General features: G+C 36.4%; 1 protein-coding gene across 2 annotated transcripts in view; it reads right to left on the bottom strand.

Moving 5' to 3' along the window:
- The window catches only part of FER (FER tyrosine kinase), a 437,163-nt gene that overhangs the window by 5,653 nt on the left and 405,138 nt on the right, over positions 1–26,372 (bottom strand). For both annotated transcript variants that reach the window (XM_055315286.1, XM_055315287.1), the window contains exon 18: positions 18,302–18,456. In XM_055315286.1, the coding sequence (XP_055171261.1) occupies positions 18,302–18,456 (155 nt within the window). The remainder of the gene's footprint in view (positions 1–18,301; positions 18,457–26,372) is intronic.

The raw sequence follows: 26,372 nt of genomic DNA, 5'->3' as shown, positions 1-26,372 counted from the left end.
TAAATGAATAGGCAGGCTGCTAGTTTAACAAGATCAGCGTTCAAGTCTCTCTCCCCACACCAAAACCAAAATATCCAGCCAGCACGCAAGCCCACTTTCCCTGTGGCGTTTAAATGAGATGGATGACTTACGTAGAAAAAGATATAAATTTGTAGACATCAAAGCCTTAGGAGACTAAGCAAGTCGGATTTCTGCAATTTTGTTTTCTGCCTGCATCATTTTCTTTCCATTAAAATCACAAACAAAGCAATAATGAAAGCTTCTTCAGTTTTTTTTTTTTTTTTTTTTTACTCATCACTGTGTGCAGATATTCCTACATTCTTAAAGGTCTCATTTTCTCCACGGTTTCATTTATGGAAAATATATTTTTTCCTGCATATTTTGAATAGAGTAGAATCAATGTAGCTGGCTGATAAAACCAACTTCTTTAAATTACACGGTGCCTTGTGTTTCGTCAAAATATCTTGCTGCAAAAAAAAAAAAAAAAAAAAAAAACCAAAAAAACTCTTGCTGCACTTGTTTTATTGAGCTACAAGAACTAATAAGTTCTTCAGATTTTTTTTTTTTTTTTTTTTTGGGTAGTCTTGTAGAGAAGCACAGAGATAAAAAGCACAAGATACCTCCTGGAGATGGATGTGGAAACAGAAAAATCCTTTCCATCGTCCAAGAGGCTAAGAAAATGTAAAGATTTTCACAACACATTTGTATTGTAATTTTCGTTTTACACCGAGAGCGTATACGATCGTGACGAAATGCCCCTGTGGTGGTGTAAACGGATTTTTCCATGATTTCATTTCTATCCCCATGGTTAGCTGCCCGCCTCTACTCTGCTGCTCCAGGACCGGGAACACCCCTCCGCTATAAACGCCTTGTTACTTTCAAGGAAGAAGAGGCCTCTGTCTCTTGCTTGAACAAAGTCAGATGAGAACGGGAGCGTGCCTGCGCTTCGCTAGCTGAGTGTGGGTGCGGATTTTCCCCTGCAGCTGCGGGAATTAGCTTCCTTACTAGACAGCGATTATGGAAATTCACTACGCTGTTCGGCAGCAGGATTAGTTTTCTGGTCTGCCTATCCACTCTCTCCAGGTTCACCAGCCCGTAATTTAATATGTTTCAGGAAAGTCACTCAATGGCTACAAGATCAATTCTGGGAGAAAGTCAAAGGTATGCAAAACCAAATACTTTGTTTTTTGTAAGATAATACCAGGGTAGAGATCAAGAAGGGTATGTTGTCTATCGACCAAGATCACCTTCCAACAGTGAAAGTTAATAACCTCGTTCTATAACCTTGACTTTGAACCTGGTTTTGCTGGGATAATTTAAATTTATTTTTAAAGATATTTTAAATTTATCTACTTATGTTAGTGAGGTATAATTGATAAGTATTATATTAGCTTTAGTGTATAGCATAATGAATCAATATTTGTACATTTTGCAAAGTGATTAATATGGTAAATCTAATTGACATCCATCACCATACTTAGTTACAATTTTTTTTCTTGTGATGAAAACTTTAAAGGTTTACTGTCTTAGCTATTTTCAAATGAGCAATATAGGAATATTAATTACAGTCATTGTGCTTTGTTTTATATACCCATGATTTCTTTCTTTCACAACTGGAAATTAGCACCTTTTGACCCCTTTCACCCATTTTACCCATCCCTTACCTCTGGCAACCACCAACCTGTTCCCTGTATCTATAACCTAGGTTTTCTTCCTCTCTCTTTTCTTTTCTTTCCTTCCTTCCTTCTTTCTTTTTAAGATTTCACGTGAAAGTGAAACCATAAGTTATTTGTCTTTCTCTGACTTATCTTACTTAACATAATGAGCTTGAGGTCCATCCATGGTGTCACAATGGCAAGATACTATTTTCTACGGCTGAGTAATATTCCCTTGCATATGTATACCACATTGTCTCTATCTTTTTATCTGTCAGCGGACACTGATTGACATGTCATAGCTACTGTAAATAATGCCACAATGAATATGGGAAGGCATCTATCACTTCCAGTTAGTGTTTCCTTTTTCTTCAAATAAATACCCAGAAGTTAAAATACTGTATCATATAGTTCTTTTTTTTTTTAATATTTTTTTTCCTTAGGAATCATCATACAGTTTTCCTTAGTGGCTTCACTACACATATTTTCACCAGCAGCGCATAAGAAGCTTCCCTTTCTTCACATCCTAACAAACATGTTATTTGTGGTCTTTTTGAGTATAGTCCTAGTAACAGGTATGAGGTGACCTCATTGTAGTTTTATAGACACACACACACACACACACACACACAGCCCCCACATCTTCTTTATCCATTCATCTATCAACAGACACAGGTTGCTTCCCTATCTAGGCTATTATAAATAATGCTGCGATAAACAAAGGAGTGCATATATCTTTTTGAATGAGTGTTTTCATTTTCTTCTGATAAACAGTAGTGAAATTATGGGACTGTATGGTATTTTTATTTTTAATTTCTTGAGGAACCCCTAAACTGTTCACTACAATGGCTGTACTAATTTACATTCCTATAACAGAGCAAAGGGCTTGTTTTTCTCCACATTCTCGCCAATACTTGTTCTTTCTTTTAGATTCTAGCCATTCTTATAGGTGTAAGGTGATATTTCAGTTTGGTTTTGATTTGCATTTCCTTGATGATGAGGGATATTAAGCATATTTTCATTGTCTGTTGGCTCTCTGTATGTCTTCTTTGGAAAAAAATGTTGATATTTTTGTAAGGTGATATTTCAGTTTGGTTTTGATTTGCATTTCCTTGATGATGAGGGATATTAAGCATATTTTCATTGTCTGTTGGCTCTATGTCTTCTTTGGAAAAAAATGTTCAGGTCCTCTGCCCATTATTTAATCAGATTATCTGTGGGTTTTTTGGAGTTGTGTAAGTTCTTGATGTACTTTGGATATTAACCCTTATCAGATATCTCATTTACAAATATCATCTCTCATTCAGAAGGCTGCCTTTTTTGTATTGTTGATGGTTTGCTGTGCAGCAGCGTATTTTGGTGTAGTCCCAATAGTTTATTTTTGCCTTTGTTTCATTTGCCTGAGGAGACCTACCTAGAAAAATGTTGCTAAGGCTAGTATCAAAAATACCAATGTTTTCTTCTAAGAGTTTTATGGTTTCAGGTCTCACATTTACATCTTTATTTTGAGTTTACTGTTGTGTGGCATAGTAAGACAGTGGTCCAGTTTTATTCTTTTGGCTGCAGCTATCTAGTTTTCCCAGCACCATTTATTATTTTTTTAAAATATTTATGTAAGTAATCTCTATATACAAAATGGGGATCAAACTCATGACCTTGAGATCGAGTCATACACTCTTCTAACTGAGCAAGCCAAGTGCTCCATCCCAGCACCATTTATTAAAAAGATTGTCTTTTCCTCAATGTATATTCTGGTCTCCTTTATCATAGATCAAGTGACCATCTAAGCATGGTTTTATACCTGGATTCTTTTCTGTTCCATTGATCTATGTGTCTATTTTTGTGCCAATACCATACTTTTTTGATTCCTACAGCTTTGTAGTATATCTGAATCTGGAATTGTGATAACTCCAGCTTTGTGCTTCTTTCTCAATACTACCTTGGCTCTTCAGAGTCTTTTTGTGATTCCATACAGATTTTAGGACTATTTATTCTAGTTCTTTGAAAAATACTATTGGTATTTTGATAGGGATTGCATTGAATCTGTAGATGGCTTTGGGTTGTATGGACATTTTAACAATGCTATTTCTTCTAACCCATGAGCATGGTATGTCTTACCATTTGCTTTTATCATTTTCAAATGTCTTTCTTTCATCAGTGTTTTATAGTTTTCAGAGTACAGGTCTTTCCCCTCCTTGGTTAAGTTTGTTCCTAGATATTTTACTATTTTAGTGCAAATGTAAGTAGAATTGTTTTCTTAATTTCTATTTCTGCTACTTTGTTTTTAGTGTATAAAATGCCACAGATTTCTGTATGTTAATCTGTATCCTGCAACTTTATTAAATTTATTTATTGTAATAGTTTTCTGTGCAGTCTTTTGGGTTTCCTGTGTATAGCATCATGTTATCTGTAAATAGTGAAAGTTTTACTTCTTCCTTTCCAACTTGGATGCGCTTTCTTTTTCTTGTCCCACTGCTATGGTTAGGACATCCAGTACTATGTTGGATAAAAGTGGCAAGAATGGACATCCTTGTCCTGTTCCTTATCTTAGAGGAAAAGCTCTCAGTTTTTCACTATTGAGTATGATGTTAGCTGTGAGTTTTCATATATGGCCTTACTATGTTGAGGTATGGTCCATCTAAACCCATCTTATTAAGAATTCTTAACATGAATGGATATTGAATTTGGTCAAATGCATTCTGTTCATCTAACTGAAATGGTCCTATGATTCTTATCCTTATTTTGTTAATGTGGTGTATCATTTTGATTGATTTGTGACTATTAACACATCCTTGCACTCCTTGAATAAATCCTACTTGATTGTGGTGAATGATCCTTTTAATGTAATGTTGAATATGGTTTGCTAATTTTGTTGAGGGTTTTTGCATCTTTGTTCAACAGGGACAGTGGCATAGTTTTCTTTTTTTGTAGTGTCTTGGTCTGGTTTTGGTATAAAGGTAAGGCTGGCCTTATAGGATGTTTTTGGAAGCTTTCTTTCCTCTTCCATTTCTTTGTATAATTCGAGGAATATAAATATTAACTCTCCCTTAAATGTTTGATAGAATTCACCTGTGAATCCATCTGGTTCTGGACTTTAGTTTGTTGGGAATTTTTTGATTACCAACTCAATTTGGTTATTAGCAACTGGTGTGATTAGATGTTCTATTTGTTCCTAATTTTTATTTTTAAAAAGTTTTAAAAAAGATTATTTATTCACAAGAGATATATAGAGAGGAGCAAAAACATAGGCAGAGCGAGAGGCAGGCTCCCTGTGGGGAGCCTGATGTGGGACTTGATCCCAGGACTTGAGTCAAAGGCAGATTCTCAACCACTGAGCACCAGGTGCCCCCGTTCCTAATTTTTAGAAGAAGATGTTTCTAGAAATTTATCCATTTCTTCTAGGTTTTCCAATTCATTGGCATAGAATTTTTTGCAGTAGTCTCTTGTAATCCTTTGTACTTCTGTCATCTTGGTTGTTACTTTTCTTTCATTTCTGGTTTCATTTGGGTCCTCCTTATTTCTTGATGAGTCTGGCTAGAGATTTAGCAATTTTGTTGATTTTTTCAAAGAACCAGATCTTGGTTTCACTGATTTTTTTTTTTCTTTTTTTCAAGTCTCTCATTTATGTCGACTCTGATCTTTATTTCTCTCCTTCTACTAACTCTGGGCTTTATATGTTACTCTTTTTTCTAGTTCCTTTAGGTGTAAGGTTGGATTGTTTGAGATTTACTTTTTGTTTCTTGAGGAAGACCTGTATCACTATGAATTTCCTTTAGAACTCCTTTTGCTGCATCTCAAAGATACTGAACCATTGTGTTTTCAATTTCATTTGTCTCCATGTATATTTTATTTCCTCTGATTTTTTTCATTGACTCATTGCTTGTTTAGTGGCATGTTGTTTATCCTCCATGTGTTTGTGCTTTTTCAAGTTTTTTTTCCCTGTAATTGATTTCTAGTTGCATACTGTTGTGATCAGAAAAGATGTAAAATATGACATCAGTTTCTTAAAGGTATTGAGACTTACTTTGTGGCCTAAGGTGATCTATTCTGGAGAATGTTCTATGTGCAGTTGAAAAGAATGTGTGTTCTGTGTCTTTGGGTGGAATGCTCTATATAGATCTGTTAAATCCATCTGGTCTATTGTGTCATCCAAAGACACTGTTTCCTTATTGATTTTCTGCCTGGATGAGCTCTCCATTGATGTGAGTAGGGTTTTAAAGTCCTCTACTATTATTTTATTAGTATCAATCTCTTCCTTTATGTCTGTTAATATTTGCTTTATGTATTTAAGTGCCCCAATATTGGGTGATAGATATTTACAACTGTTATATCCTCTTGATCCTTTATCATTATGTATTACCCTTCGTCTCTTGCTACAGTTTTTGTTTTAAAGTCTGTGTTGTCTTATATGAATATTACCTTTTCCTTCCATATTTTTCTTCTAATTATGTCCTTTTCCACTTAAAAAAGTCCCACTTGGGCTGCCCACTACTCTTCCTTTAATTCTGGATGATAACCTTCCCAGGTGGAGTATTTTTGGTTGTAGGTTTTTTCCTTTCAGCACTTCGAATATCATGATGCCATTCTCTTCTGGCCTGCAAAATTTCTGCTGAAAAAATAAGCTTTATAGGATTTCCCTTGAATGTTACAAATTGCTTTTTTCTTTTGCTGCTGTAACATTTTTTAAAATCTTTATACTTTGAAATTTTAATTATATGTGTCATGGTGTGGGTCTTCTTGGATTTATCTTGTTTAATGTGTTTCCTTCCCCAGGTTAGGTAAGTTTTCAGTTATTCTTTCTTTCTTTTTCTTTTTTTTAAAGATTTTATTTATTTATTCATGAGAGACACAGAAAGAGAGGCAGAGACATAGGCAGAGGGAAGAGAAGCAGGCCCCATGCAGGAGCCTAATGTGGAACTCAATCCTGGAACTCCAGAATCATGTCCTGAGCTGAAGGCAGATGCTCAACCGCTAAGGCAGGCATCCCTCAGCTATTATTTCTTGAAACAAGTTTTTTACTCCTTTCTCTTCTCCTTCTGGAACTCCTATAATGTATTTTTCACTTGATGTTAAGATGAAGGTTATGATCCCTTAACCTATCCTCATTTTTAAAATTCTTTTTACTTTTTGCCTTTCTACTACTTGAGTACTTTCTATTACCCTGTCTTCCAAATTGCTGATCTGTTCTTCTTCATCCTCAAATCTAATACTGATTACCTCTAAGTATATTTTTCATCTTGGTTATTGTATTCTTCAATTGATTATTTCTATTTTACATTTTCTAACTCTTAGTGAAATTCCCACAAAGTTCATCATCCATTCTTCTCTAGTCTGGTGAGCATCTTTATGGCAGTACTTTGAGCTATTTCTCAAATAGACTTGGTTATCTCCTGTTTCATTTAGTTCTTTTTCTGAGGTTTTGTCTTGTTCTTTCATTTGGAACATCTTCCTCTGTCTTTTCATTTTGCTTATCTTTCTGTGTTTCTTTTTATAAATGAGGCAAAACTGCTATGTCTTTTATATCTTTCTGTGTTTCTTTTTATAAACGAGGCAAAACTGCTATGTCTCCTGAACTTGAGAAAATGGTCATGTGTATGGGTATCCCCTGTGTAGAATGTGTGTTTCTGGTGACTTTAACCGGCTGGCTGGAGCTGTGGCTGATAGGTTCTGGGGGTCCCAGGCACTCTATACTGGGCTTCCCTGATGGGATGACTGGAGCAGAACTGGCCATGGGACAGAGCAATCCTAGACTCTTTGTGCAGAGGGTGCCCTGGCAGGACAGCTAAAGCTGAAGTAGACATGGGCTAGGGTGGTCCTGGGGCTCTCCACACAGATCATCTTGACAGGAGAGCTGAGGCTAAAGTGGGTGAAAGCCAGGGGGTCCTGGGATGCTCTATGCAGGATGCATCCTGGTAGGATGGCTGAGCCAGGACAAGGTATAGGCTGAGGGGTCCCAGAGCACTCTGCACCCAGGAGGATCCTAGCAAGTCATTTGGAGCCACAGTAGTATGGGCCTGGTGTCTTTCAGGGTGCACTGCACCTTTGTCATCTTGGCAAGACAGCTACAGATGTAATGAGCACTGATCGGGGTGTCCTGGTGTGTGCTGTACTGGGTGGGGCTGCCTTGGTAGGATGGCTTGTGTTGGTATGGGCTGGGAGTTCAGGGTTCACTGAGGAGGTAGGTTGGCTTTCAAGGTGGAGGGGAGTATAAACCATGGCACTTGCCAGCCCCTCTGATTCGGAGAGAGTTCCAGCAGCTCCCCTGCTATTAGGAAGAGTACCAGAGTACCAGAGCTGGATCTTTTATATTCTAGTTGCTTTTTTAACCGGGCTTTTTTTTTTTTTCCAGTATCACAGAGCATCTGGGGCATGTATGTCATTGTGATTTTGATTTGCATTTCCTTGATGATTAATAATGTTGAACATCTTTCATGTACTTATTGGCCATCTGTATGTCTCCTCTGGAAAACATATAGGAGAAGCCCAGAAATAAACCAATGTATATATGTCAATCAATTTACAATGGAGGATCCAAGAATATACAAGTTTGCCCATTTTTTTTAATTGATTTTTTTTTGATATTGAGTTGTATGAATTATTTTGGATATTATTAGCCCTTTATCAGATACATGATTTGCAAATACTTTCTCTCATTCAGCAGGTTGCCATTTCATTTTGTTGATGCTTTATTTTGCTATGCAGAAACTTGTAGCTTGATGTAGTCATACTAGCTTATTAAAGTAGAATACTAGCTTATTAAAGTCATACTAGCTTATTATTTGCTTTTCGTGTCAGATCCAAAAAATGGTTTCCAAGACCAAGCCAAGGAAATTACTGCCTATGTTTACTTCTAGGAGTTTTGTGGTCTTGAGTCTTCTGTTAAAGTCTTGAATCCATTTTGAGTTAATTTTTGTGTATGGTATAAGATAAGTTTCATTCTTTTGCATGTGATTGTTTAGTTTTCCCAGCAGCATTTATTGAAGAAACTGTCCCTTCCCTATTGTATATTCTTGGCTCCTCTGTTGTAAATTGACTGATTGACCATATATACGTTGGTTTATTTCTGGGCTCTCTTGTTTCATTGATCCATGTTATCTGTTCTTATGCCAATACTGTACTATTTCAATTACTATAGCTTTTTAAGTACAGTTTGACATCAGGCAACGCAATGCCTCCAACTTTTTTCTTTCTCAAAATTGCCTTATTCACGATCTTTCATGGTTTCATACAAATTTTAGAAGCTTTTTTGTCCTAATTCTTTCAAAAACAAACCCATAGATTGCTATGGGTAGTATAGACATTTAACAATATTAATCCTCCTAATCCAGGAGCATAGGATATCTTTCCATTTCTTCGTATAGTCATCAATTTCTTTCATTAAATCTTACAGTGTATGCGTACAAGTCTTTCACCTCCTAGGTTAAATTTATCCATAGGCATTTTATTCCTTTTAATGCAATTGTAAATGGAATGGTTTTCTTAAGTTCTCTGACAGTTCATTTCAATGTATAGAAATGCAACAGATTTTTGCATACTATGCAACTTTAACTGAATTCATTGATTAGTTCTAACAGTTTATTGGTAGAGTCTTTAGTGCTTCTATATATAATAATGTCATTTGCAAAGAGTGATAATTTTATTTCTTTTCCTGTTGTAATGCTTTCTATTTTATTTTATCTAATTTCTCTAGCTACAACCTCCAATACTATGTTGAATAAAAGTGGTGACAGTGGGAATCCTTGTCTTGTTCCTGATCTTAGAAAAGCTTTCAGCTTTTCACTGTTGAGTATGGTGATAGCTGTGGGCTTGTGTCACATATGGCTTGTATTATGCTCATATATGTTCTTTCTATATCAAGTTTGTTGAGATTTTATCACAAATGGGTGTTGAATTTTATCAAATGCCTTTTCTGCAACTATTGGGATGATAATTTTTATCATTCCTTTTGTTAATATGGCACATCTCTTTGATTGATTTGTGGAGGATAAAACATTCTTGCATCCCTGAGATAAATCCCACTTGAATACGGTGTATAACCTCTTAATTCGTTGTTGAATTTGGTTTGCTAAAATTTTGTTGAGGCATTTACATCTATGTTCATAAGGGATACTGGCTTGTAATATTCTTTTCTTGTGGTGTCCTTGTCTGGTTTTGGTATTAGGGTGATGCTGGCCTTTTAAAATGACTTTGGAAGTATTTCCTCCTCTTCTATTTTTTTTTTTTTTTGGAAGAGTTTTAAAGAAGAATTAACAATGTTTTTTAAAAAGGTTTATTTATTTATTCATTCATGAGAGAGACAGAGAGGCAGAGGGAGAAGCAGGCTCCCTGCAAGGAGCCTGATGTAAGACTCAATCCCAGGACCCTGGTATCATGGCATGAGCCAAAGGCAGATGCTCAACCACTGAGCCACCCAGGCGCCCCAAAGAAGAATTAACATAAATCCTTCTTCGTGTTTGGTAGAATTTATCAGTGAAACAAGTGGTCCTGAACTTTTGTTTGTTGTTATTGTTTACTATTAAGGAAACTGAATTAGTAATTGGTTTGTCAGATTTTCTATTTTTTTGTAATTCAGTCTTGGTAAGTTGTATATTTTTAGGAGTTTATCTATTTGTCCATGCTTTATGGCACATTGTTGTTCACAGTAGTCCTTTATGACCTTTACTTCTGTAGTACTAGTTGTAACAGCTCCTCTTTCATTTCTTGTTTTATTTGAGTCCTCTCTTTTTTCTTGGTAAGTCTAACTAAAGGTTTGTCAGGTTTTTTTTTTTTCCAGAGAACCAACTCTTTGTTCATTGTTCTTTTTATTACCTTTTTAATTTCTATTTCATATTTCTGCTCTGAGCTATGTTATTTCCTTCCTTCTGCAAACTTTGGTCTTCATTTCTTCTTTTTCTAGTTACTTGATGAGTAATGTTTGAGATTTTTTTTTCTTTATTTATTGCTATGAACTTCCCTCTTAGAGTTGCTTTTGCTTCATCTCATAAATTTTGGTATATTTCCATTTTGATTTGTCTCAAGTTATTTTTAAAAAGATATTATTTATTTATTAGAGAGCGAGCGAGTGTGCAAGCACTGCAGGAGGGGCAGAGCGACAAGAAGAGGCAAAGAAACCCAAGCAGACTTCATGTTGAGTGAGGTACCCCCTGCGGGGCCCAATTCACAACCCTGAGATCATGACCTAAGCCAAAATGAAGAGTCAGGCATTTAATTAACTGAGCCAGCCAGGTGCTCCTGAAGGTATTTTTTTTTTTTTAAGATTTTTTCTTTAATTCATTGGTTTTCAGAATATTAATTTCCCAGTAATTGTAGAATTTCATACCACTGTCGTCAGAAAAGATGCACGATAGGATTTAGATCTTCTTAAGTTTATTAAGACTTGTTTTGTGGCCTAAGATATGATGTACCCTGGAGAATGTTCCATGTGCACCTGAGAAGGATGTGTATTCTGGTGCTTCTGAATGAGATGTTCTGTATATATCTATGTAGTCTATCTGGTCCAGTGTGTTATTTAAGGCCCATATTTCCTTATTGATACTTCTGTCTGGATGACCTATCCATAGATATGTGGTATACTAAACACTTCTACATTATTGCTATTTCTCTCTTTAGATCTGTTAATATTTGCTTTGTATGTTTAAGTGAGCCTACGTTGGCTGCACAAATATATATTTTTTATTTATTAATATTTAAAAATGTTATATACTCTTGTGGTATTGGCCACTTTATCATTATGTGATGCCTTTCTTTGTCCTTGACTACAGTCTTAAAGTCTATTTGGTGTGACAGAAGCAGAGCTACCTTAGTTTTCTTTTGATTTGCATTTGCATGAAATATCTTTTCCTGTCTCTTCACTTTGAGTCTGTGTATGTCCTTACATCTGCAGTGGGTTTCTTGGAGGCAGCACATAGATGAGTCTTGTTTTTGTTTTTTTATTCATTCACCCAGTCTGTGTCTTTTGATTGGAGAATTCAGTACATTTATGATTAAAGAAATTGCTGATAGGTATGTACTCATTGCCAGTTTGTTCATTGTTTCCTGGCTGTTTGCAGTTCCTCTCTGTTCCCTTCTTCTCTTGCTCTTTCCTTTGTGGTTTGATGACTTTCTTTAGTGGTTGCTCAAATTTCTTTTCTAATTATCTTTTGTGTATCTAGTATAGACTTTTGCTTTGTGGTTACCATAGGAGTTACATAAAACAATCTATATTTATAACACTCTATTTTAAGTTAACAACTTAAACACTCTTTTAAGATAACAGCTTAAGTTTGCATGGATTCTAAAGCTCTACAGATTTACTCTCCCTCATGTCTGGTTTTTGATATCACAGTTTACATCATTTATTTTGTGTACCCCTTAACTCATTATTTAGTTACATTTTTACTACACTACTTTTGTCTTTTAACTTTTATGCTAGCTTTATAAATGATTAATCTCCTATCTTTACTAAATATTTAACTTTACCAGTGAGACTTCTACTTTGTGTTTTCTTGTTACAATAAGCACCCCTTCTTTTCAGCTTAGAGAAGTCCTTTTAGCATTTCTTGGAAGGCTGTTTTAGTGGTGATCAACTCCTTATCTTGTGCTTTGTATTTCCTTCAATTCTAAATGGTACCTTTGCCAGGTAGAGTATTCTTGTTTGCAAATGTTCTACTTTCAGCCTCTGAATATACTGAATTTACTCTCTTCTGGTCTGCTAAAACCAGTTCCTGCTTAAAAGTTTCTGCTAAAAAATCTTCTGATCGTCTTATGGACGCACACTTATATACAATAATTTGCTTTTCTCTTGCTGTTTTTAAGATTCTTTTATTCTTTTTAACCATTGACATTTTAATTATGATGTGTCTTGGTGCGAGTCTCTTTGAGTTAGTTTTATTTGGAACTCAATGAGCCTTGTAGATCTGGATGTGTTTCTTTCCCTAAATTAGGGAAGCTTGAAACCATTATTTCTTCAAGTAAGTTTTCTGTCCCTTACTCTTCTTCTTCCTTTGGGACTTCTATAATGCAAACGTTAGTCTGCTTCATAGTGTCCTATAAGAAAATTCCTTGAGTTATCTCCACTTCTTAAAATTCTTTTTGTTGCTCTGATTTGGTGAGTTCCACTGCTTTGTCTTTGAGTTAACTGATCCTCTCTTTTTCATCTAGTCTGCTAGTAAAACCCCTCTACTGTATTTTTTTTTTAGCCCAATTACTGCATTTTTCAGCTTTGTGACTTCTATTTGGTAATTGGTACTCCATTAGATTTTCTATCCATCGAAGTTCTCACTATATTCATCCATTCTTCTCTGAGTTTGGCAAGCATCTTTATGATTATTACTTTGAAGTCTTTATCTGGTAACTTCTGTTTCACTAAATTTTTTTTCCTAAGAATTTCTTTTATCTTTTCATTTGGAACATATTTCAGTGTTTATTCATTTTGTTTGACTCTTTGTTGGTTTTTATGCATTAGAGGAACAGCCATTTCTCCCAATCTTGAAGAAGTAGCCTCATGTATTACATGAATGTCATCATTCAATTTTGCCCTAGTTCCTTGTTGTCTTTCAAATGCTTGTGATTGCCCATGCAGACTATTTTATTTTTAATAGATCATAGTAGTTGAGGGTACTCTTAGATTTATCATGTCCAAAAGAATCTCACCACTGTAACTGATTTGCAGCCAGATCCTAAACAATGGCTAAGGTCCCACAGTCCTGTAGGACTACAAGTGTAAGCCCCACTGACCACTAGAGCCAGCTGATCTGGAGTTGTCCCCTGGGCACAGGTGTAAAGATTTGGGGCTCTAGATGAGTGCATAAGCTCATAAGCTCAGATACCAGGGAGGTAGGGGGAGAACGCAAAGGCGGTGTCCACCGTCTACATTACCTCAAGCTCTAGATGTGTGCCAAACCTGAAGCCTACCCCTCAGTCTGAAGCTCCCGACAAGCACATAGGCTTCTTTCATAGTTGGCTGTTGGTGCAGTGCCTTGGGGAATGGGTAGCTTGCCAAGAACAATCTCTCTGATTGTTACTGTCCTCTGGGACACAGGAATGCGAGTGTCCCTTAGTCAATAGAGCCAGATCAAGGGGCATTCTCTGGATGGCAGGCCCTAAAACTGGGCCACCAGCTGGGTGTAAGAGCTCTCTTCTGAGACATACTGGTGCTCTAGTATATAGCCGGACAGAGTATGAAGCGGGGCAGATGTCTCTGGAAATGTCTCTGGAAAGGATCAGTCAGGTCTTAGATGTGTATTCAATCATAAGCCTGCACCTCTGGCTGTAGCTCTGATAATAAGCTAATAGGTCTCTTTCATAGAAAGGCAGAGCTCTGGGCCTATTGCCTCTTGCTGTGCCCTAGGGGTGGCAGCTGGTTCAGAACTTTTTCTCCGTTGGTTACAGTCCTGTGGGATCTGTGAAAGTAAGCCCTGCTGACCACCAGAGCCAGGTGCTATCGAGGCGTCTCCAGGTGGCACCTGCTAAAATCTGAGCACCAGACAAGGGTATAAGCTCCTTTCTGAGAGATTCTGGGAAGCAAAGGAGAGGGAGAGTGCAGATATAGCATCCTTTGTTCCTAGACAGAACCTCCACAGGCCTATAGATTGGTGCCATACCAGAAGTCTGCCCTCAGGCCACAGCTCCTGGACAAACAGATAAAGACTGTATGTTGCTGTCAGGGCTCTAGGGTGGTAGCCTGCCAAAGGGTGTTCTCGGATTGTTACACTCACTCATATGGAACACAGGCATGCAAACCCCTAGACTCCAAACCTAATGATCAAGGTTGTTCCCTGTGTGGCAGCTGCAAAAACCAGGCTACCAGATACTGTGTATCTGGCAGGTACTGGTGCTCAGGGGTGCAGCAGAAGTAGAATGTGAAAATGGCATCTGCCAGCCTCCAACCCTGGAAAGCATCCCCAGGAGACCTGTAGACGTGTATTAAATAAGATACCCCCTCAGGTTGATGCTTTCAGACTAGCATCTGAGCTTCTTTCACATAGCCTGTCTGTTGCCTGCTGCTGCTCTGGGCTCTAGGGCAGGTGATTCCAAGCATGGGGCCCTTTAAGAGTTGTGTTTATATTCCTTGTAGCCTTATGGGTTACATGGATATGAGTCTTGTTGACTTCCTTTTTCTTTTTAATTTAAATTTGATTAGCCAACATATAGTACATCATTAGTCTCAGATGCAGTGTTCACCAATTCATCACTCACCAAAGGTAGATATTTTGGGAGCTCACCTCTCAGGGGCAGGTCTTAAATGCTGCAGTGCCTGATGTGAGCGCTTGAACCCTTTGTTCTTCAGGGAGAAGCTCTAGGTTTTTAGTTTCCTCCTGATTATGGTTCTCTGTGCTGTGGATGAGGTTTATGGTGAGATTGAGTCTTAGCCTCTCTTACCTGCTGTGATGTGGGTTTTTTCTTTTCTTGTTTGCCTACTATTGTAGCACTTGGTTAGCTAGTTTTTAGGGTTTTTTTGAGAGAATTGTTCCATAGACTTGGTGTGTCTGTGAGAGGAGGTGTGAGTTTGGGCTCTTCTTAGATCTCCATCTTGAATTTTAATGGGCTAAGAGCAACTTACAATTGTACAGAATTTTGCTACTTCTCCACCTCATTTGATCTTCACGATACCCCTACATGGAAAAGGCACTATGTTCTCATCTTTCAAATTAGAAAACATAGGTGCACAGAAGTAGATGATTTGCCGAGGTCATGCAACTAATGATATAACTGATAGGAAATCTGGCCCTGATGGTTGATCCAGAACTCTTTTCACTATAAATCCTGCCTCCTTCTCATTTCAGAGTAGTCATGTCAGGCTAATTAGAGGATGCATCAGCTCAAAATTGTTAGATGACAAATAAAAAAATATCTTTTAATTTTCCCTTTTAGATTATTTCTTTGTTGAAGGTGAGTATCCTAGCTGCCCTTTACAAGCACAGTATCTTTTGTAACAGCTATATTGAGCATGGCAGCAATATATGCTGAAAAGACTATTGAGTATGCTGCCATTTTGTGATTAAAAAGTGGGGGAGGGGATATATATGCAATTATGTGTTGTGTGGCCAGAGACAGGAGGGAGAGGGACTTACCTGTCATTGTAGGCTCCTTTCTGTTGTTTGATTTTTTAAAAAAACAAATATATGTGTCATTAAAAAAAATCAAATGACAGCAACACTAATGACAAAATAATGGTAAAAATAAATTTAACAGTATGGCCCTAAGGCAAAATTTCTGAGAGGTTCCTTAGACTGAAGGAGTTATCTATTAGCCTTGCTCCCACATGTCATCGGAAACTTGGGTAGTATTTCAGCTACTCTGAGGCAACACGGAAGAAAAAAAACCTTGGAAATGAGGTAAAAATCTTACCACCAATCATAGAATGATATTTGCATAAAACCTGAAAGAAGTATGGCAAGAAATAGGTCTTTCAATAGATATATTTTCCACTCTGGTTAAACTCTGAGGAATTCCCTCCTGGGCTGGGTAATAAGTATGCCAGACTTATTCCACATCTACCGTTAAAATCTCTCCCCCTCTGTCATGTAAATTGTTCTGCATTGTATTAATATTAAAGACTGATAAAAAAAGAATGTCCCTCCTTGCCAACCAAAGATCTTCACAGCTCTCTTTATTACTTAAAATGCTGTAGGTCTGGCTCTAAGAGATATCCAGAAATAGAATTTTGATTTGTAAATACTTTAGTCAGCTTGAAATTCAACTAAAATACATTTTGATTAAAAGGCAGAATTTTACTTGGCATGATAGTTAAGAGGACACTCAAGGCAACCAAGAGGATCTGGTCAACAGGGTTAAAATAAATTCCAGAAAGCTGGATTTCAGGGTCTCCCAAGTCCAGTTCCAGCCCCTTTACAGGAATGCTCTAAATGTACAAGAAGGGGTTAACAATGTCTTGCTATTTAAAGAAAACCTCTGCGTAAATAACAAGTTACAATCTTTTATCCTGTGATTGTTCTTAAGAATACAACCGTAGACTAATATCGCTGTAGAAAATAGCAGGGGTGCCATTTTCTCTAGATTCTGAGGAAGAGTGGAATTAGTCTGTGATCATTAGAAAGCTTATAAAAACTTCTCTTGCTAGCACATGGGAAGACAAATTAGGGTGAGGATTCGTATCTATGGAGTGTTAAGCTCAAAAACTTCATTACTGGGAACTAGAACAACTTAGTCAATTTCTCGTAATGACAACTACATACAACATATACTCCATAGTATCATTAATATACAAAATACCAAATAGGTCCTGGTGTCTGAATCAGCCCCAACTAGCTTCCAAACGAATCATTTTACAAAGCTTTATCTGGAAAACATCTGGCAGTTCCTCACAAAGTTAAATGTGTAGAATTTACCATACAACTCCTAGTGTTTACCCACAAAAACTAAAAACAGGTCCTCAAACAGATCCTTATACACAAATGTTCATTGCACTATTCACAACAGCCGCAAGGTGAAAACTGCCCAAATATGCACCAATGAATGAATGGATAAACAAATTATTAATATACACAATGGGATATTATTCAGCCACAAAAAGGAATGAAGTTAATTATACATGTTACGACATGGATGAACCTCCAAAACATTTAAGAAATGTATACTATGTGTAGGATGATTCCTTTTATATGAAATATGCAGGACAGGTAAATCCGTAGCAACAAAAAACAGACATGTGGTTGCCAGTGGCTGGGGGGAAATGAGGGATGGGGAGTAAATGGGTAAAGTTTACTATTCTGGAGGGATGAAAATGCTGGAACTAGAAAGTAGTAGTGGTTGTAGAATACTGTCAACTGTACTAAATACCACTGAATTATTCACTTCAAAATGCTTAATTTTAAGTTAGAAGAATTGTACCTCACTTGACAAAGCTTTATCTTTAATTTCAGCATTGAATTAAGGCATTTATAAATGCCCTATTCGTCATAATGAAGTAATTTTCATTTTAAATCAGTCAAGAATAATTTTATGATATTTCAATTTAAAACATACTGTACCCATTTACCAACCCATGGCTCATATGCCACTTCACTCAGTTAAAATGTAATTTATAATTTCAGTTAAAGCACAATCTCTCTCCTTTTAATCCTTGAACCATTACCCATCTTGTTGCAGGCCATTTTATCCCAACCACAGATAATGCAACCTGTATTTATTTCCAATTGCAATGACACGCACACACAAATTCCTGCAAATTTAAAAGTGAACTTCCCTTCTCTCCCCACAAGATGTATACTGGTTCCAGAGACAGAAATGCTAAGAAACTATGTTAATTTTTAGAGTGAGAAACTATAGACTTGATAATATTTTAAAACCATATTAGGTGAGGTTATTGTGCCAATTATAAGACATTCCAAAGCAGTGGTCTAGAGCCATAGCAACACTTAAAAAAATAATAATTTTTAGGGATTAAAGAAACCCTTTCCAAAGTGCTTATAAGTATACTCATCTTTTAAATTTAGCAATGTTACATGTAGAAATCTGATCAATAAGGTTAATGAATTGAGTTTCTGCTCCTGTGTAAGTACAAAATATGAATACTTACACATTATTGTGTTGATTTTCAAATCATTCTAACTTGGGCTCTACTTTACTCCTGTAACTTTGCTTGTGAATGTTTTGTGCTGATGGAGTACATTTTTTACCACCAAAAAGAAACAGTCTATTCTTACCATAATTAAGAGCTTCTGGTGCTGTCCATTTAATGGGAATCTGCTTTAAGCCAGAAGATGAATACACTCCACCATCCTCTTGACGAGACATTCCAAAGTCACTGATTTTCAGAACGTTATTTTCACCTACCAGGCAGTTTCTTGCAGCCAGATCCCTAGGTTACAATAAGATATAGAAAATACCTATTAAAACAAATTGAAAGCTGCTTTCACATTTATGACTTCCACACTTTGCATTTTTACATTTGCAATGTATTTATAATGAGGTTAAGAATGCTTGTGATTTACCAGTCCTTCTCATCTTTTCTGTCATAGGCAAAAATCACCAGTGAGAGTATTTGCATAGGGAACAGGCCCCATGCTAAATTTCTAGGCACCACATATATTTCCATTTAAATAGAAAAGTACTGATTCTAGGGTTAAGAGAAAATCACAGAGGAGAGGCTATGCAAACTTGGCCTTATTTCTCACTGGACTAGATTTCCTAGAGTAGCACTATTTTACATAACTTCTGTAATGATGGAATGTTCTCTATCTGTGCTGCCCAATAGGTAAGTCATTGGCACATGTGACTATTGAATACTTGGAATGGAACTCATGCGATCGAGAAACTGCATTTTTAAATGTACTTTTAGTTAATTAAATTTAAATAGCTGCATGTAGCTAGACGGCCTTTGGCTGTTGTAGACTTAGAGCTTCCCAAAGGGTGGAGAATGACTTAGGTGCTAGAGAGGCTTGCAATTCTTCTTCTACTGCATCTGGGACAGGCAAAACTGCAATGATCTGGCTCTGCCTGTCTCTCTCACCTCATCTTGCTCTACTCTACATAATTTCTATATTCTACCTATACTGGGTTTCTTTTTGTCCTCAAATGCAGGACAATCCCCTAATGTGACAAGCTTATTTCCACTGTAGGGCTTTGCCTGGAGTGCTCTTATTTGTTATTTGTTTTCTTTGCCTGGAGTGCTTTTCTTCTAGGCTATGTTATAGCTGGCTCATATTCATTCTTCGCTCAAATGCCCTTTTCTCAGAGAAATCTGTCTTGACCATCTCTTTTCATCACTGCGGTCTTCCTTATCAGATATCCCTACTTTAAGTCTAGTGAGAAGCCCTTCAATAATCAAACTCATATATGTACCTATTTATACATTTTTATATATTTATATATGTAGAGACAGAGAACGTATATGAGTGTATGAATCTATACATATACACAGAAAATCAGATAATATGTCAAATAGTCTGAGTATGAAGAAAAAAGTTGTATAAGGGGAGAGATTTACTAGCAGGAATCCTATTTGAGGTAGGCTGTTAGGGAAGATCTCTTTGATAATATGGTATTTGACATGAAGGAAGTTAAGAAGCCAGCCATGGGGTTATCTAGAAGAAATGCATTCATGATAGAGACCCTGAAATTGGTACATACTTAGTATACTCAAGGAACATTAAGGAAGCTAGTATAACTGGTATGAAATGAGGGGAAGAAAATAGTCAATTTAATCAGAAGGTTAGCCAAAACCAAATGATGTATAGCTTTTTTACTAGTAAGTCCCTTGGATTTTACTGAGAGTAAGCTGGGAGGTAACTGGAGAGTTCTGCCCACAAGAATGATGTGATCTTACTTAAGGTTTGAAGAACTATATGCTATTGTGTAGAGAATGAACTGACGGAGTTCCATTAGAAGACTATTTCAGAAGTCCAGGAATGGCAACAATAGCCTGCACGAAGAGGGAGTCAATCAATAATATTTGCTGGTAGACTGGATGTGGAAAAGGAGAGAAAAGGAATCATGGATGACTCCAGGATATTTTGAGCCTGAGCACCTAGAAGCATGGAACGGACATTTACTGAAATGGGAAAGTTACCAAAAAATTGCTAGAATGGATACAGGAATTTAGCCAAGTTGCAGGATATAAAAATCAACGCACAGAAGTGAGGTGCATTTCTATACACTAACAGTGAGGCAGAAGAAAGAGAAACCAAGGAATTGGATCTTATTTACAATTGCACAAAACCTGTAATATACCTAGGAATAAACCTAACCAAAGAGGTAAAGGAGCTATACTCTGAAAACTATAGAACACTCACTCAATAAATTGATGAAGACACAAAGAAATGAAAAAAACATTCCATGCTCATGGATTGGAAGAACAAATATTGTTAAAATGTCTATGCAACCCAAGGCAATCCAGTGCAATCCCTATCAAAATACCAACATTTTTCACAGAGCTGGAACAGAAAATCCTAAGATTTGTAACCAGAAAAGACCCCAAATAGCCAAAGTAATGTTGAAAAAGATAACCAAGAGTGGAGGCGTCACAATTCTGGACTTCAAGCTGTATTACAAGACAGTATGATAATGGGACAAAAAAGACACAATAGAATAGAAAACCCGGAAATACACTCAACTCTATAGTCAACTAATCTTCGACAAAGCAGGAAAGAATATCCAATGGAAAATCGCAGTCCTTCAACAAACTGGACAGCCACATGTGGAATAGTGAAGTTGGATGACTTTCTTACACCATATACAAAAATGAACAAAATGGATGAGAGACCTAAATGTGAGACAGGAATCCATCAAAATCCTAGAGGAGAATATAGGTAGCAACCTCTTTGACCTTGGCCACAGCTACTTATTAGACACATCTCCAGAGGCAAGAGAAACAAAAGCAAAAGTGAACTATTAGGACTTCTTTAAGATACAAAGCTTTTGCACAGCAAAGGAAACAGCAAAACTAAAAGGCAATCTATAGAATGGGAGAAGATATCTGCAAATGACATATCAGAGAAAGGGCTAGTATCCAAAATCTATAAAGAACTTATCAAACTCAACACCCAAAAAACAAATAATCCAGTCAAGAAATAGCCAAAGACATGGAGACACTTCTCCAAAGAAGAAACAAATGGCCAACAAGCACAGGAAAAGGTGCTGAACATCACTCATCATCAGGGAAATGCAAATAAAAACCACAATGAAATAACACCTCACCCAGGTCAGAATGCTAAAATGAACAACTCAGGGAATGATAGATGTTGGCATGGATGCAGAGAAAAGAGAACCCTCTTATGCTGTTGGTGGGAATGCAAGCTGGTGCAGGAACTCTCGAAAATAGCATGGAGATTCCTCAGAAAGTTAAAAATGGAGCTACCCTATGACCCAGCAGTTGTACCACTAGGTATTTATTCAAAGGATACAAACACAGTGATTTGAAGGGGTACCTGCACCCCAATGTTCATGGCAGCAATGTCCACATTGACAGACGAATGGGTAAAGAAGATGTAGTGTATGTATACATTAGAATATTACTGAACCATGAAAAAAAAATGAAATCTTGCCATTTGCAACAAGGTGGATAGAACTAGAGGCTATTAGGCTGAGTGAAATAAGTCAGTCAGAGAAAGACAAACACCATATGATTTCACTCCTGTGTGGAATTTAAGAAACAAAACTGATGAACATCGGGGAAGGGAATGAAAAATAAGATAAAACAGAGAGGCAAACGATAAATGACTCTTGACTAGAGGGAATAAATTGTGGGTTGCTGGAGGGGAGGTAGGTAGGGGTCTGCTAAATGGGTTAAGGAGGGCACTTGTGGTGAGTCCTGGGTGTTAAAGGTAAGTGATGAATCACTAAATTCTATTCCTGAAACCAATACAGCGCTATATGTTAACTCACTTGAATTTAAATAAAAGCTTAGAAAAAACAAAAAATAAATTACCATTACACTTCTCTCTCCTGCTATCATAAAGAGGAAGCATACTAAAGTTGTAAAAGCATCAAGAGATAAGGAGACTGGGTGCCTAATGAGTATGCTATATATATTCTGGACTGTCTATTTCTTATTTTTTTATTTTTATTTTTTATTTTTTTATAAATTAATTTTTATTGGTGTTCAATTGGACTATTTCTGTATTTGTGGGCTTTTGTGTGTGTGTGTGTGTGTGTGTGTGTGTGTGTTATATTTGCAGTCAAAAGTAATCAGTATGGATGGGGGAAGGCCTTAGTTTTGGACATGTATAGTTTATTCGATTTTCAAGTACAGATATAGAGTAGGCAAGTGGGTCTATTAGTCTGGAGGTTAGAAAAGGTCTAAGAGTTGTCAGCTTTCAGATTTGAGGTTATAGAATTACAGAATGCTTTCACCTAGAGAGTGAGTGTAGAGAGGAAATAGAAGTGTTCAAGGCATGCCATCATTTAGTTGCCATCATGAGTTTCCCCCTCATTTCTCTTGGAGCACTCCTCTTATGTGTACTCCAGTTACACAGTAATACAAGGGAGGCAACATTAGTGTCTGAAACATAATAGAAACCAAATCCTTGTGACCTGAGGAATCAGGAAAAGAGGTCCTTATAAGTGTATGGAAAATCATAAAGAGGAAATGGCCAGAGAAGAGGATTACCTGGTTCCATGTTTGAACCCACTCAAATTTCAGTCTAATCCTTGAGCTACACATTTGATGGGCAGACCTAAGCCCGTTTAGAGAACAAAACTCCTTTAACCCATGTCTCAAAGTAATTCCTGGCTGTCTCACACAGGGTACTAAAACACAGGCTTTGAGAAAGTTAACTGTGATTTGAATCACTGTGAGACAGAATTTGCATTGTGAACCCAACAGGGTTGATTGCCTACAGAAACAAAAATCTTAATCATCTCCAGCACAATATAACAGGGACTTAGAGTTTGTACAGTATAACATTCATAATATCTAGGGCACAACTCAAAATTGCTAAACATACCGAAAACCAGAAAAATGTGATCAATTCTAAGGGAAAAGCAATCAACAAATGCCAACATTGTAGTAACCATAATAAAGTGGCTATTATAACTATACTCCGTTCGATAAAGGAAAATATATTTGAAATTAATGGAAAAGCAGACATCCTTAGTAGAGGAATAAAAACTGTAGAAAAATTATAAAAATGGAGAAACTGAGAAATAAAATAAAGTATCTAAAATTTAAAAATCACTGCATAGTATCAAAAGCATACTGATAACAGAGGAGTCAATACACTTGAAGATAATCCAATATAAAATACCCTAGCTGAAGAACACAAAGAAAAGAAAATAGAAAAATGTGAAAAGAGGATCCCTGGGTGGCGCAGCAGTTTAGCGCCTGCCTTTGGCCCAGGGCGTGATCCTGGAGACCCGGGATCGAATCCCACATCAGGCTCCTGGTGCATGGAGCCTGCTTCTCCCTCTGCCTATGTCTCTGCCTCTCTCTCTCCCTCTGTGACTATCATAAATAAATAAAAAATTAAAAAAAAATTAAAAAAAAAAGAAAAATGTGAAAAGAGTATCAGGGATCTATATAATATCAAAATATGGAAAATACCTATTACCGGAGGAGAGGAAATAAGAGTCTGGGAGACTACTTCTCCCAGATGTAGAGGAACAGAGTGATTGAGGCAGAAAATCTGTTTGAAAAAATAATGACTAAAGTCCCAAATTTAGTTGAAAGAAATAAATTTACATATTTAAGAATCTCTGTGAACTCCAAACAGGGTAAAAATAAATAAAAAATCAAAACCAAAAAAACCCTCCTACACATATCCTTATCAAGCTGCTAAAATCCAAGAAAAAGAAAATGTCTTAAAAGCGGATAGAGAAAATGACACATTCGATACAGAAACCGATTCAAATAATCCAATTTCTCAAAAAAAAAAAAAAAAAAGAAAAAAGAAAAAAAAAGATGGGGGCAGAAGACTATGGAATAACATCTTTCATTTGTTAAGGTGGCAATTTTTCCCAAATTATCTATAGACTTAATGTACACCCAATTAGAATTCAAGCAGATGTCTCTGTCAACCCAGAATTCCATAGCGAGCAAAAATATCCTACAGAAATGAAGGCAGTATATTGTCATATGAAAGAAAACAGAATTAACGGTCAGTGGATCCACTCTACCAGAAACACTAGTAGTTCAGACTAAATGATACCAGAAAGAAATCTGAAACATCAGGACAGAAGGAAGCACAACAGAAATGGTAAATATGCGGGCAAATATACATTTTTCCCTCTTAAGTTCTTTAAAATGTGACTGAATATTGAAAATATTACAGCATTATCTGATCAGGTTTTCGGTGTATGTAAATGTTATACATAAAAACTACCAGAAAAGACAGAGGTTGAGTGTGTACAAAGGAACTCATATGGATGAAAATTTTCTACATTTCCCATCAAATGATATAGTATTAACTCTTAATAGTTTGTCAAAGGTTAGGTGTGCATATTCCAATCTATAGAGCAACTCCTAAAAAAAAAGATATAAAAAGATACAGCTAAAACATCAAAATATATAATTATATAGGATGCTAAAAAATATCAAACATTATATAGTCAAAATATCAAATATTCAAAATATCAGTATCTAGACTAAAAAGTGGTCATTACTACTTATTCTACAGACAGAATAAGGTATAGATAATAAGAGTTCTATATTTAAGAACAAGTATAATTTGGCATCAAAAAATATTCCCAAAAAGCAAATTTCAACTCAGATGGTTTCATTAGTAGGTTTTATCATACAATTTACATATTGTATGTATGATATTATGTACATATTATAATAACAATATTATAGGAGCTCTTTCAAAACAGAGTAACTGTCTAACTCACTTCATGAGGTCAGTAGAACTCTAATACAAAAGCTGACAGACACTATCAAAATACAGGAAAATATCATAAAGACAGAGCCAAATATTTTAAAGAAAATATCAGCAAATCAAATCCAGTAATATATAAAAAGGATAACACATCATGGCCAAGTAGGGCTTATCCAATTATGCAAGGTTGGTTTAACATCTGGAAATTAATAATGTAATCCACTAGATTGACAGAAAACAGGGAACAAAACCATTTGATCATTCCAACTGAAGCAGAAAAAGCATCTGACAGCATTCAATATCTGTTAATGATAAAATGCTCAGCAAATTGGAAATACTAAGGAGCTTACTCAACCTGATGAAGGGCATCTACAAAAAATTCAACTACCAATATCATACTTAATGGTGAAAGACTAAAATGCCTGCTTTTACCAACTTCTATTCTTGAGGTTCTAGGCTTCAAAATAAGGGATAAAAGCAAAGCAAAGCAAAGCAAAACAAAACAAAAAAACAACCAAACAAAAAAACCACACATACCAAAAAAAAAAAACCAAAAAAGAAATACAAATTTCAGACAAAAGTAAAACTAACCTTATTGGCACTATTTGCAGACATGACTTTTTTTTTTTTTTTCAAACATAGAAAATCTCAGCCTAGAGAAGAACACAGGCGCTAGCCTGTTTGACATGAAGTTTAGCAAATTCTTTCTAGATAGGTCTCCTGAGGCAAGGAAACTAAAGCAAAAATAGACTATTGGGACTTCATCAATAAAAACCTTCTGCACAGTGAAGGAAGTAATCAACAAAAGTAAAAGGCAGTCTGCAGAATGGGAAAAGATATTTGCAAATGACTTAGCTGATAAAAGGTTAGTATCCAAGATCCATAAAGAACTTACATAACTCAATACCCAGAAAGTGAATAATCCAATTAAAAATGGGCAGAAGAGATGAATAGACATTTTTCCAACGAAGACATCCAGGTGGCCAACAGACATGAAAAGATGCTCAACATGACTCATCATCAGGGAAATGCAAATCAAAACTACAATAAGCTATCACCTCACATCTGTCAGAATGGCTAAAAACAGTAATTCAAGAAACAATAGGTGGTGGTGAGGACGTGGAGAAAGGGGAACCTCTTACACTCTTGGTGGAAAGGCAAACTGGTGCAGTCATTCTGGAAAACAGTGTGGAGGTTCCTCAAAAAAGTTAAAAATAGAACTACCTTATGAATCAGCAATGGCACTACTATTTACCCAAAGAATACAAAAATACTAAGTCAAAGGGATACATGTACCCCAATGTGTTTAGCAGTGTTATCTACAATAGCCAAATTACGGAAACAGCTCAGGTGACCACTGACTGCTGAATGGATAAGGAAGATGTGGTGTGTATATTACTTGGGGTATTACTTGGTCATGAAAAGGAATGAAATCTTGCCTTTTGCAACAACATGGATGGAGCTA

Source organism: Nyctereutes procyonoides, unplaced genomic scaffold, assembly GCF_905146905.1.
Source record: "Nyctereutes procyonoides isolate TBG_1078 unplaced genomic scaffold, NYPRO_anot_genome, whole genome shotgun sequence".
Classification (NCBI taxonomy): Eukaryota; Metazoa; Chordata; class Mammalia; order Carnivora; family Canidae; genus Nyctereutes; species Nyctereutes procyonoides.
The sequence above is the reverse complement of the archived record's forward strand: the minus strand, read 5'-3'. Positions and strand labels throughout refer to the sequence as shown.